At 36.3% G+C, this 13,313-nt stretch overlaps 1 protein-coding gene across 1 annotated transcript in view; it reads left to right on the forward strand.

Moving 5' to 3' along the window:
• Positions 1 to 387: 387 nt before the first annotated feature.
• LOC150037574 (uncharacterized) overlaps positions 388 to 13,313 on the forward strand; it is a 36,194-nt gene continuing 23,268 nt past the window's right edge. Inside the window, exon 1 of the mRNA XM_090310758.1 lies at positions 388 to 717. Coding sequence (XP_090166884.1) covers positions 388 to 717 — 330 coding nt within the window. The remainder of the gene's footprint in view (positions 718 to 13,313) is intronic.

Below are 13,313 nucleotides of genomic sequence, written 5' to 3' on the forward strand. Positions count from 1 at the left end.
TGTGGTGGAGTAGAAGAAGAAGCCTAGCCGGACTGCTCCAATTGTGCTGGAACCAGAGATTGCGGCGACTCGAAAAGAAACAGAAGAAAAAGAAGCGATGAACCCAGAAATTGCGTCCATCTCGAAGCCAAAAGAATAGGGGACCATAAGAAAACAGCTGCCACCATTCCCACAGAGACTCAGAAAGAAGAAAAATGATGAGGTATAGTATTAACGCTTCATGACTATGTTAAAACAATTGAATATTAATATTCCATTCACTGAAGCAATTGAGAAGATGCCCGTATACGCGAAGTTTCTAAAGGATATGGTGACAAAGAAGAAAAGCACTGGTAAGTTCGCTATGGTGGCTTTGACGCGAGTTCAAAATCTATAATCCCACCGAAAATGCGCGACCCTGAGAGTTTCATTATACCTTGCTCCATTGGAGGATTATACATCGGGCAAGCGCTATGTGATCTTGGGGCCAGCATTAACTTGATGCCCCTGTTGATTTTCAAGCAGCTGAATGTGAGGCAACTTGCGCCCACGACAGTGACTCTTCAATTAGCGGATAGAGCTCTTGTGCATCCAGAGAGGAAGGCTAAGGATGTGCTGGTTATGATCGACAAATTTATATTACCAGCAGACTTCATCATCCTAGACTACGAAACTGACAAGGATGTGCCCATCATCCTAGGGCGACCATTTTTATCAACCAGTCGTGTCCAGATTGATGTGCACAAAGGAGAGATCACCTTGAGCGTGAATGGACAGAAGCTCAGGTTTGACATTATCCGAGCCATGAAATATCCTGATGAAGAAGACCTTAATGAATCCGACGATGAACAAAGTTTGAATGACGAAGAGAAGCCTGAAGATGAAAACGAAGATGAGGATGCGATCGCATCCATTGTAGCATGCAATGCGATCACGAAAAAAACAAACAAGGAAGATGAGATGATCATATCCAAAGAAGACAATCTGACACTGAATGAAGAAAGAAAAACAACAAAACCATCTTTAGAACAACCACTAACAATAGAGCTGAAGACCCTTCCTAACCACCTAAAGTATGCATTTCTAGGGCATAATGAAAAGCTACCAATAATCATTTCCTCTGCACTTAACGAAGACCAAGAAAATACGCTGCTGAGCATTCTAAGAAAGTATGTAAAAGCACTTAGCTGGACGCTCACAGACATTAGAGGAATCAGCCCCGCATACTGTATGTATAGGATTCGTCTTGAAGAGAATCACAAAGGATTGATTGAACATCAGCGCAGACTCAACCCTACGATGAAGGAGGTCATAAAGAAGAAGACAATCAAGTGGTTAGACGTGGGCATCATCTATCCAATAGCAGACAGCACATAGGTCAGCCCCGTGTAATGCATGTCGAAGAAAGAAGGGATGACGGTAGTCCCTAATGCAAATAACGAGCTGATACCGCAAAGAACCATTACCGGATGGCGGATTTGCATGGACTACCACAAACTAAATGCGGCAACAAAGAAGGATCATTTCCCGTTACCTTTTATTGACCAAATGTTGGATCGTCTAACTGGAAATGACTTCTACTGCTTCTTGGATGGGTATGCCAGTTATAACCAGATCATGATCGCTCCTGAAGATCAAGAAAAAACCACATTCACCTGCCTGTATAGAACATTTGCGTTTCGACGCATGCCGTTTGGCCTCTGCAATGCGTCGAGCATTTTCCAAAGGTGTATGATGGCCATCTTTTCGGAATATCTTGAAGACTCTATAGAAATATTCATGGACGATTTCTCTGTGTATGGGCACACATAGATGTCTGTCTTGACAACTTGGAGAAGATATTGAAAATATTTGAGGAGACGAACCTCATGCTTAATTGGGAGAAATGCCATTTCATGGTGAATGAGAGCATTGTCTTGGGCACAAGGTCTCTAGGGAAGGGTTGAAGGTGGACAAGGCAAAAATTGAAGCGATTGAAAAGCTCCCACCTCCAACGAGTGTAAAAGTTGTCAGAAGCTTCTTGGGACATGCTAGATTTTATAGACATTTTGTCAAGGACTTCTCAAAGATTGCACGACCACTGAGTGCATATTTGGAGGCAGATAGAAAGTTTAATTTCGATGACCAATGCCTCAACGCATTCATGATTTTGAAGAACACATTAATGACCATGCATGTGTTGAACGCACCAGACTAGACAATGCTCTTTGAATTAATGTGCGATGCAAGCAGTTATGCGATGGGAGTAGTGTTGGCACAGAAGAGAAAAACAATACTACATCCCATCGCATATGCGAATAAAACCCTGAATCCTACTCAAACAAACTACACCACCATAGAAAAAGAATTGTCTACGGTGATACGTTGGAGAAATTCAAAGCATATTTGCTGGGAATAAAAGTACTCATCCACACTGACCACTCGACGGTAAAATATTTGATGACAAAGAAGGATGCGAAGCCGAGGTTGATTAGATGGGTTCTCCTCCTCCAGGAATTCAATATGGAAATCATTGATCGCAAAGGGATGGAGAACCAAGTTGCAGATAATTTATCTAGATTAGAAAATCCAGAGGTTGACTGCAATCAGTCAGAAGTGAGCACAACGTTCCCAGACGAGCAGCTATTTCAGATTGAAGAATTACCATGGTATGCAGATGTGGTAAATTATTTGGTTTGCGAGAAATTTCCCGAAGATTATACCGACCACCAAAAAAGGTGGCTCAGACATGAATGCAGATCTTATTATTGGGATGAGCCAAATCTGTATAAGATGTGGTCTGACCAGATTCTGCAACTGTTGTACCGGATGCTGCTCACCAACGCATATTATCACAATGTCATGATTCACCATATGGCGGGCACTTTGGAGGCCAGCGCAGAGCAGCGAAAGTATTACAAAGTGGGTATTATTGGCCAACACTATTCAAGGATACAAGAGACTACACAATGAAGTGTGACTAGTGCCAACGCACGGGTAATATTTCATGGAAGCATGCAATGCCCATGAACATCATTTTAGAATTGGAATTGTTTGACTTCTGGGACATTGATTTCATGGGACCATTCCCACCATTGAATGGTCACAAGTATATTCTGTTAGTCGTCGACTACGTTTCCAAGTGGGTAGAAGCAGTAGCATGCGCCGTAAGCGATGCGGCGGTAGTCTCCAAATTCCTGAAGAAAAATATTTTCACTCGTTTTGGCACTCCACGTGCCATAATAAGTGTTGAAGGTTCCCACTTTGTCAATTACATAGTCAACAACTTGCTGCTCAAATATAATATCCTCCACAAAGTGGCTACCACAGACGAATGGTCAGGCTGAAGTGTCCAGCTGGGAAATTAAGCTGATATTAGAAAAGGTGGTAAAGCCTTCGCGAAAAGACTGGACAACAAAACTGGACGATGCGCTGTGGGCATACAATACCGCCTATAAGACACCTATAGGCATGTCTCTGTATGCGTTGGTGTTTGGTAAAGCATGTCATTTACCACTTGAGCTAGAGCACAAAGTGCTGTAGACGGTAAAAAAGGTTAACTTCGACTTAAAGGCAGCAGAGGAAGCAAGAAAACTCTAATTGGTCGAGCTGGATGAATGGAGAACGCAAGCTTATGAGAATGCCAAAATTTACAAAGAACGAGCAAAACGTTGGCATGACAACCAACTATGTGGAAAAAATCTCCACGTAGGACAAAAGGTCTTGATTTTCAATTTGCGGCTACGGTTCTTTCCCGGCAAATTAAAGTCACACTGGTCCGGACCCTTTATAATTAAAGAAATATTCCCGCATGGTGTGGTTGAACTGATTAATGAGGAAGGGACCCGTACATTCAAGGTTAATGGGCAAAGAGTCAAGGCATATTGCGGGGGTGATTTTCATCGGGAAAAAACCTCTGTAGACTTGAGAAATCCGAAATGAAGGAAGATCGAGTGGCCCCTGCGCTGGCATGTGACAGAAAATCATCTGGAGTGCAAGTCTTTTGGAATATCCTTTTCTTATCAATGTTTCATGAACTCTCACTACTCTTATGTTATTTCGATTGCCGTTATCTTTGCATCTTTATATCAAAAAAAAAAAAAAAATTTGTTAACTTTGTTTTTTTTCATTATTTAACCCTCTCAATGTTTTCTTTGCAACGATCGAGGTGAACGATTACGGAGGCACTACGCGAACGGCGCAATTACTTTATTCCGTCACTGCAATCAAAAGAGAACAATTCGCTGCAAAAAAGGATGCGTTCACAAATAATGCGGGCGACAGTGCAAATTTGGGGGTTGTATCTTTCCTTGACTTTATTTATTCCAAATTTTGCACTATCGCATCACATTTTAATTCTAAAGATTTTATCATCGCATCCTCTTTGGTCGGCGCAATTATTTAATATTGATTAATTTAGTAACTCACCGCATTATTTCTTTTTGTCAATTATGATTTCAATGATGAAACGTATGCCTCTATTTTTTCATATATGCTAGAGTCAACTTAATTTTAGGACAGTCACTTCATGAAATATTTATAGAAGTCAGTGGTCTAATAGCTTTCTTTCAAACTGACTTTTTACGAAACTTAAGAGCATCGCATGACTTCTTTCAATCTTTTAGCAATGAGGACATTGCCGCATTTTAAATTTGGGGGGTGTAACATTCATGTTTGACCTTGCTACTTTTAGCTTACAAAAAAAAAATCATAACGTTGCGATTAGATCCTACTCGTAGTTGGATGTCCGCATGACACCCGTGGGAGCAAGCCAAAAAGAAGGTAGGAATCGTGATCAACGCATAAATAAATGATCGCAACTTCGCTGTCAAATAAGCATGAGTTTGGACTGAGAAAAAGCAACTTGCTCATAGTTGGATATCCGTATGACACACGTGGGGGCAAGCCAAAATGAAGGCTAGGCACTTGGATAAACACAAGGTCATAGAAAAATAAATAAATATATGTCTAAAATATGCAAGGATAAAAATCATTTGAAAATACCCCAGTGAAAAAGTTTTTTTATGAAATAAATCATGCTATCCCCTAGAATTTGGTAAAGTCTTTTTGAAGGTTAAACTTGTGGTCCCTAAATTTTAGAAATATTTTAAGAAGAGACCTGGATAAAAATTAAGGAGATTTTGGTGCATAGGATTTGAATAAGGCATCTTCGAGAAATCTAGGAAAGAAGAAATCTTTAGTTTATGCTTGAGGACAAGCATTGTTTAAATTTGGGGCTGTGATAACAGACAGAAATGCACGTTATTACATTGCAAAATTATAAAACAATGCAGGATTGCATTGATAAAAATATACAATATTGCGTCCAAAAGCATTAAGTTCAGAATATTGCGATTGCATGCGTCCATTGCATTAAAACAGCTAACTTATGTATTTTTGTGCAGAAAATGCATTAATGCAAGGCGAAAATGCGATCCAAAGAAATTAACGTCCAAGCGCATTAAGAGATTGCATTGACGCAAGGCTATGCGATCACTTGCGCTTGCGAATATCTGCTCAAGAAAGTTGGCGCATAGAGCCAGCGCATCATGGTGGGCGCATCTGGGTAAAAAGCATAATAAATCACGATGGGACAGAAAGCAGGATGACGGTCGATTCCGAATTAAGTTGACAAGTCGTTAACGACCTATCGTAGCAAGTACACTCAACTTTTCGGTGACAAATATTCGGTGCCTCAGACAGAGAATAAATGCCATCCCATTAGTGCAATCATAAGAGAGAAGAAGCCTTTCACCCTGAAGTTCTATAAATACTGAAGGCCACCTTCAGTGAAGGAGTTCGTTCAGTTAGATAATTTTCCCTATAGATAGAAGTAGCCTTGTTCATAGTTTTCTTTTACTTAGAAGGCGGAAGCGAGTGAAGGGAGATTATACCGAGAGATCGTTCTGGTGGACTTGGAAGAGTGCCAGAAGCGTCGAAACCAGCAAGAACATCTTTTGGGCGGAATAGAGATAACACAGTGTAAAAGCCCTGAGAAGCAAGGAATTGCTACCAGGCTCTCTACCCGTATTTCCATTATCATTTTGTACTCTGAACTTATTTATAGAAATGGAAATTGCATCTTTATATTTGTTCACTCTCTGTACATTACGCATGAGTAGCTAAATCTGTCGAATGGGTTGAGAAACACTTAGCTAGCATAATTGGGGATCTTCATTCTATGCGATTATCTTGTATTATGTATGCGTCATTCGTCCATTAGAGATACTCGGGAAGGTAGTCTAAGGATAGAATCTAGGCTTGAAAAAGTCAGAATAGAATCTAGGCTCGGAAGAGTCAGATTAAAAACACATAATCAAGAGATAGAAGCTTAGGAATAAGCTCTATTTGCTATTAATGCATCGTATGCATCCTAGAGATAGGTTATGATTGTATGTGGTCACCTTGTCCTTGTGTGCATCTTGCATCATCGCATAGGCAAGAAGTAGAGACTTAGAAATAAGCTCTATAGACATTATTGCATTTATCGCACGCGTCCTAAAATTAGGAGCCATCTCATTTGCATTGGAAAATGATTTGCTGTCGCATGAGTGTAGCATGATCGCATAGTTTGAACACATTCTTGGGAAACACTAGCTAAAGACCTTCTCAACCCGTTCCGCCACATATTCAGTGCATCTATCACATAATCACTCTTTTCTCAAATCCGCCGCATACTTTTTATACCTTAAACAACAAACCAACCAAACCATTGATTTAATTATTACCACAAAGTGATCTAAAAATTACCACCGCATATTTTTTTCTTTAGTCCCTGAGTTCGACCCTAGGCTTACCAGGAAACTCAGTAGAATTTATACTTGGGTCCTACTGAGAAAACTTGTTTGCACAACACATTTTCCACCAACGAAATCCTTTCCATTATTTCATCGCATAAAATAACGCATCACCTGGCTGGCTTTGTCAATAACCGACCGGTTCATCTCAGGCACATTAAAGTGGATCATCATGTTAAAAACATGATCTCTAACAGAGGTCCTTTCTTGCATTCGGGCATTAAAGATGAATTTTAGGGCATCGTGCTTGATTTGTGTGGACGGCTATCCAAACATATCACGCAACAATTACATGATCTCTTGAGTAGAGACCATGTTCTTGTGCTTTTTGGCTAGAACTTCAGACAAGCTAGCCAAAACAGATGCACGGGCCTTTTTGTTGGCCTTAATCCATCTTTCATATGCCTCACGAATATTTCATGCAACATTAATAGAGGTGGGTATTTGAGGACATTCCTCAATTAAGACAAATTTCATATTGTCAATTATCAGCATGATATTAATTGTGTTTTTCCATGTTATGTAATTATCGTTAGTAAGTTTGTTAGCAGAAAGCAAATTTACTATTGCACTAGTCATTTTTTGCTGAAATAAGCAAATTTTAATATATGTTAAATAATAGCATAACTTTTTAAAACCCAATATAGTTTAGCAAGAATCATAATCAAAATCCTTAAACTCATATTATCTTGGAATGATACTTTAATGATCTAGAACAAAAAACCACCAAAGGGTAGTAAGTTATTCCTTCACTAAACTGAGACACCCTCAACCAAATAGTACTCTAGAATAACTCTTATTCCTATAGTGTTTAGTTACTATTATTTTAATCAAGAAAACTTTAACTGGTTTAATGGTTCTTGTGAGTGAAAGAGTTTGTGGGTCTCTTTCTAGAGCTTTCACGATGACCTAAGGTTTTATGTGAATGGCACAAACAACATTTGATGCATGATTTTACCGCATAATCATCAAAAGGATTGAAACGTGTTGTGGGGGTCTCAACCAAAATTTACAAAAGTTCAAGAGGTAGCTCACTTTTGTGGATGTAGTTGTTGCCTACTTCACTATGCATCCATTCAAACACAAGATCTTGTGTTGGGATGTATGCCTTAAAGTCTTGTAGTCAATATGTTATTTGAAATAATAGTTGATTATTTTATCATCCATTAAAGAAAGGTCCAACGTTATTTTATGAAACTTGAACAGTATGTGGTAAACATATAGGTGGATCATGTTTAAGTAATAATCTAAATGGTCTGTAGTATATGGATAAGATTGAGTGTCTTATCCTTGTGGCACTTATGGATACGACCCACTTTTTAATTGTTACACGAGTTGTAAAGTATTACAAATGATTTTATCCTAATTGTTCATGTGGAGACATGTGAGTGGGGGTATCCTAAACAAAAAGTTCGTATAAGACCGGATCGCGAAAGGATTAATCTCTCTTTATGACACCATTGACTGAAGAGAATAATGTTTTATAGGATGAACATAGGTAACTCGACCTCAATCCTGAGTGAGTTATGAACTCCTATCTACGAAGGAAGTCCTTTAATTTGTATGAGTGAGAGTGGCCCGCCTGGCCAACTCAATAAGCCTCCATTTTGAGGATTTTTCCGAGTAGGGAGCTAGGAACATGGCTATACAAGATGGAATTCACTCATTATCATCTTTAGGGTAAGTAGATGAATTACTCTCTTAGTGTTGACTCCAAGTTTTGAATAAGGAGACCCTTTCCTCTCATTAGCCTGAGAGGGTTTTGTTTATAGTAGGACCATAAACAAGTTGTTCATTAGAGGATCAATAGAACTTAAAGGATTCATATTAAAACTATAAGCTATATGAGAGAATACTTTATTTGAATAAGATTCAAATATTAAATTATATGAATGAGATTCATATTATAACTATATATTAAATTTAATATGGGTGAGATTCATATTGAAATTATAGCTTAAATTTAATGTGAATGATATTCATATTAAAACTATCGTATATGAGAAGAAAATACATTTGAATATGATTCAAATGTAACATTAATCAAATATATGATATATAATTAGTTACTATTAATTAATTGGATTAATTAATATTTATTTAATTTAAATAAATTAAATATGATTTAATTTAATATTAAATTAAATATTAAAGTTTAACTCCTCTGCAGTTACAGGGAGTTAACGTGAGAGTGAGGGATGTTATTTCCCCACTCACTAGTTTCTCAAAAGTACTTTATAGAAAATTTCCTTATGTGAAGTTACTTTTTCCTTCTCCAAAGGTGAGATCTCACCATCTCGATTTTTACTAGAGCAAGGAAGTTCAAGTGGTAGTGTCCAGTTCTTGACTGTATGTGGGCATTCATGGTTGTTTATGAGATTGGGAGAAGGAAGCATTGAAGAAGGTCTTCAAGGATAATGTTTCTTAAACAACATGCTTATGATTGTATGTTTATCCTGTTTTTGGTTTGTTTCGATGCTTTTCAAGAATTTTCAAAATGAATTTTGATGGCACATACGTCACGCTCTTCCATTGAGAAATTCAATTCCTTCAATTGATGCTTAAGTTTACCATCATTCCATTGCTTAGAATCACTTTTATCTTTCTATCATTTTTTGGTACTTGTAGGTCATTTGTGGTGGATTGTTGGGAATGACCCATATACACCTTAGGCCCAAGACCCACAAAAAAACACAAGGAGTTTCACCTTTCATTTCTTCCACATTGAGGAACTAAGAAGTGGCTAGAGGGTATAAAGTATAAGAGTACTTCTAGGAACTTGCAAAAGTGGAGGGAGTGAGAGTAAAGGGCCTTTCCCACACACACATGCTGCCACTACTGTCCATCCGATCAAAAGGATGGGCACCCAAGCTCGGGCAACCACGCTCATGCGAAAAAAAAAAGATATGTTTTTTTTTTTTTAATTTTTAAACCGCTGAAGCTTTAATTATTTGGATAAAAAAAACATTTTAGGGTTAATTATATGTCGCTAATTGTTTCAGATCTAGTATTATTTTTTTCACAAAAAAAACGTTTCAGCCATTTTCTCTCTTTTTCATCATCATCTTCTTCTTCTTAAAAAACTAGGGGGGCTACTAGATTTCCATCCATCATCTCTGTATGTTTTTTTATTTTGAGCATACTTTTTCTCTCGATTTAATTCTAAACCTCCATTCGACGAGTGCATGTTTGAAGATGGGTGTTGTGTTAACCTTGGGGAACAACCAACAAGAATGATTTGCACCATGGTGGTGATGAATTTACTTGCAGGGCATTGGTTTCCACAACACAACAAATTACTTCCAGATCCGATGACGATTAACAAGTAGTGCATGTCAAAAGAGGGTGACTAGGAGACCAGATAGATAGATAAATAAGCTTGAGATCAGATAGATAAATCAAATAAGCTTGAGATCAGATAGATAGATAAAATAAGCTTACTTCCCTTATAATGCCATAATTCATGGATATTAGACTCAGAATCACAGTGGCACAATGGGCATACTTCACAATCAACGATGAATCGAATAATCAAAGCATTACAGATTGGGAGAGAATTGAGGCAAGCATGCTATAAAAATAACTTTGTCTTTTGCGGGATATAAAGAACCCATAAAGATTTCCAAAATTTTTCCATATTGAAGCTTAAAGAAGAGGAAGCATCCGACGATAGCACTAAAGCTAACTTGTATCCACTTTTGATCGAGTAGATACCTTTTTTTTTTTTAATCGTAATGCCATAAAAAGCTATCTAGACAAGGAAGAAAACAAAGAGAAATCCTCTTGATGATCTCCACATCTTTAAGACAGAAAAGCTCAATTAATCAAAGCTGATTCCAATGTCTCTCATAAATAAAACCATTCATCGAACATATAGTAAGGGGACAAAAGTTCTTATTTCACCTTAAGTAGAAATAGGATTTTCAAAATGGTAACAAAAGTTCTTATTTTACCTTGAAAATGCTTATTTTACATTTAGACATACTCAACTATCTATTTGGTCTTAATATACATATGGTATGTATGGTGTCTATTTTCATTCATTATGGACGCTTCATAATTTTACAATGATATGAATTGGATCAACGTTAAAAATATTATAAAGATATAAAATCATTAATTTTTAGAGAGAGAAAAAAGATAAGATCATTATTAAACAAATAGGATAATAGTCAAATTAGACCTACCTTCTTCTTCTTTTGCCTTCCTTTCCATTTGTGTATATCCTCTTTAGTCAAGTTTTTTTGTTTCTATTTATCAAATATAATAAAGTATGTGGTGAAATTGATGAGCATAACGGAGCACAATGGGAACATGATATGGAGAAAATATTATATAATAGTATATAAATATAATAATAGATAAATAAATAAAATAAACAAAATTATGAAAAATGGATAATATGAAAAATTGAGTGGAACTTTGAAGTGAATTTCTCACCCATGTGTGTTATTTCAAGATCTACCAAACGCCACTAATAGCCAAAGTGGCAAGTAGGATGTGGTACACTTTGAACACTATGCATAAGTTGTTGAATGACACATGGGCAACATATGTGGTAATGGAAAAATGACATTTGGCATTGGACACTAAGTATGGGCATCTAAAACCTATTTATAATATTAATAATACTCCCCCTTAAATGGCCATTATAAATATATAAAATATGTCTCTTTAAAACCTTAATAGAAAAAAGCCCAATGGGAAAAAATCCTAGTGAAGGAAAAAGAGTACATAATTCATATAATCTAATAATCCTAAAAGCATATAATATATTTGCTCCCTCATGGAAACATCACTTTAGATCTCTGAATCACCGCATTCCAATGTAGTGCATTAATTTTTCAAAGGTTACGGTAGGTAATGCCTTTGTAAATAAGTCAGTCAGGTTATCCTTCGAACAAATTTGTTTTACAGTGATGTCACCATTTTCTTCGAGATCATAAGCGTAGAAAAATTCTACTGAAATATGCTTTGTTCTATCTCCTTTAATATATTCTCCTTTGATTGGGCTATACATACTGTGTTGTCTTCATATAATATCGTTGGAAGATTTTTATTAGAATACAAGCCATTGTTTTATGAATATGCTGAGTCATTGATCTTAACCATACACATTCTCGACCAGCCTCATGAATCGTAAGAATTTCAGCATGATTTGAGGAAGTGGCTATTATGGTATGTTTCACTGATCGCCATGATAAAACAGTTCCTCCATATGTGAATAGATGACCTATTTGAGATCTAGCTTTATGTAGATCAGCTAAAGATCTAGAATCTTCATAACCAACTAGATCAAAATTTGATCTATTTGAATAAAACAAACTCATATCGATCGTTCCTTAGAGATAATGAAGTATATGTTTAATTCATTCCAATGTCTTTTTGTTGGAGAAGAACTATATCTAGCCAATAACTTTATTGAAAATCCAATATCAGGTCTTGTATTATCAGCAAGATACATAAATGCACCAATTGCACTAAGATATTATCAGGACCAAGAAGTTCTTCGTATTATCTCGAGGTCAAAATATATCTTTCTTCACATCTAGTGATTAAACTTTCATATAAAATATTTTCAAAACTTTTCCTATATAAATTGACTAATGAACAAATATCTCATCTACTAAATGTTCAATTTGCAAGCCAAGGAAAAACTTTATTTTTATAAGATCTTTCATCTCAAATTCCTTTTTAGATATTTTATTACCTTTGAAACTCTTCAGGAGTCCCAATTATATTTAAGTGATCAACATATACAATTATAATAGCAAATCCTAATTGTGTTTTCTTTATAAAAACACATGGACATATTGGATTGTTTTTATATCATTCTTTCAACAAATATCCACTCAGGTGATTGTACCACATCCATCCTGATTGTTAAAATCCATATAGTGATCTTTGTAACTTTATTGAATACAATTCCTAGGAATTTGATTTATATGTTTCAGGTACCTTAAAACCTTATGGGATTCTCATATAAATATCATTATCAAGAGATCCATATAAATATGTTATGACTACATTCATAAGATGCATATCCAGACTTTCATACATAGTCAGACCAATTAAATATCTTTGTATAATTGCATCCACCACCAGAGAATACGTCTCCTCAATAATCAATACTAGGTCTATGTAAAAAAACCTTGTGCAACTAGCTTGCTTTATAATTTGCTACCTCATTATTTTCATTTCTTTTTCTCACAAATACCCATTTGTATCCCACAAGTTTGACACCTTCTAGTATTTGAATTATTAGTCCAAGAACTTGACGTTTTGAAAGTGAGTTTAATTCTGCCTCAATTGTTTCTTTCTACTAAGGCCAATCTTTTCTATTGCTAACATAATAACCTCTATTTGCAATGCTGACATGAATAGAAAAGATTTTGGTTCATGATCCTCATTTTTAGATAAAATATCAAGAGCAATATTATACGCAAAAATGTTGTCAATAACTACATTAATCTGATTCCATCTTTTTCCTGTCATGACATAGTTTATTGAAATCTCATTATTATATTTAGGTATTTCATCTTTTTCATTAGTCATGTC

The sequence above is a fragment of the Benincasa hispida genome, chromosome 2 (genome assembly GCF_027475165.1).
Source record: "Benincasa hispida cultivar pf3 chromosome 2, pf3_genome.v1.1, whole genome shotgun sequence".
Taxonomy (NCBI): domain Eukaryota; kingdom Viridiplantae; phylum Streptophyta; class Magnoliopsida; order Cucurbitales; family Cucurbitaceae; genus Benincasa; species Benincasa hispida.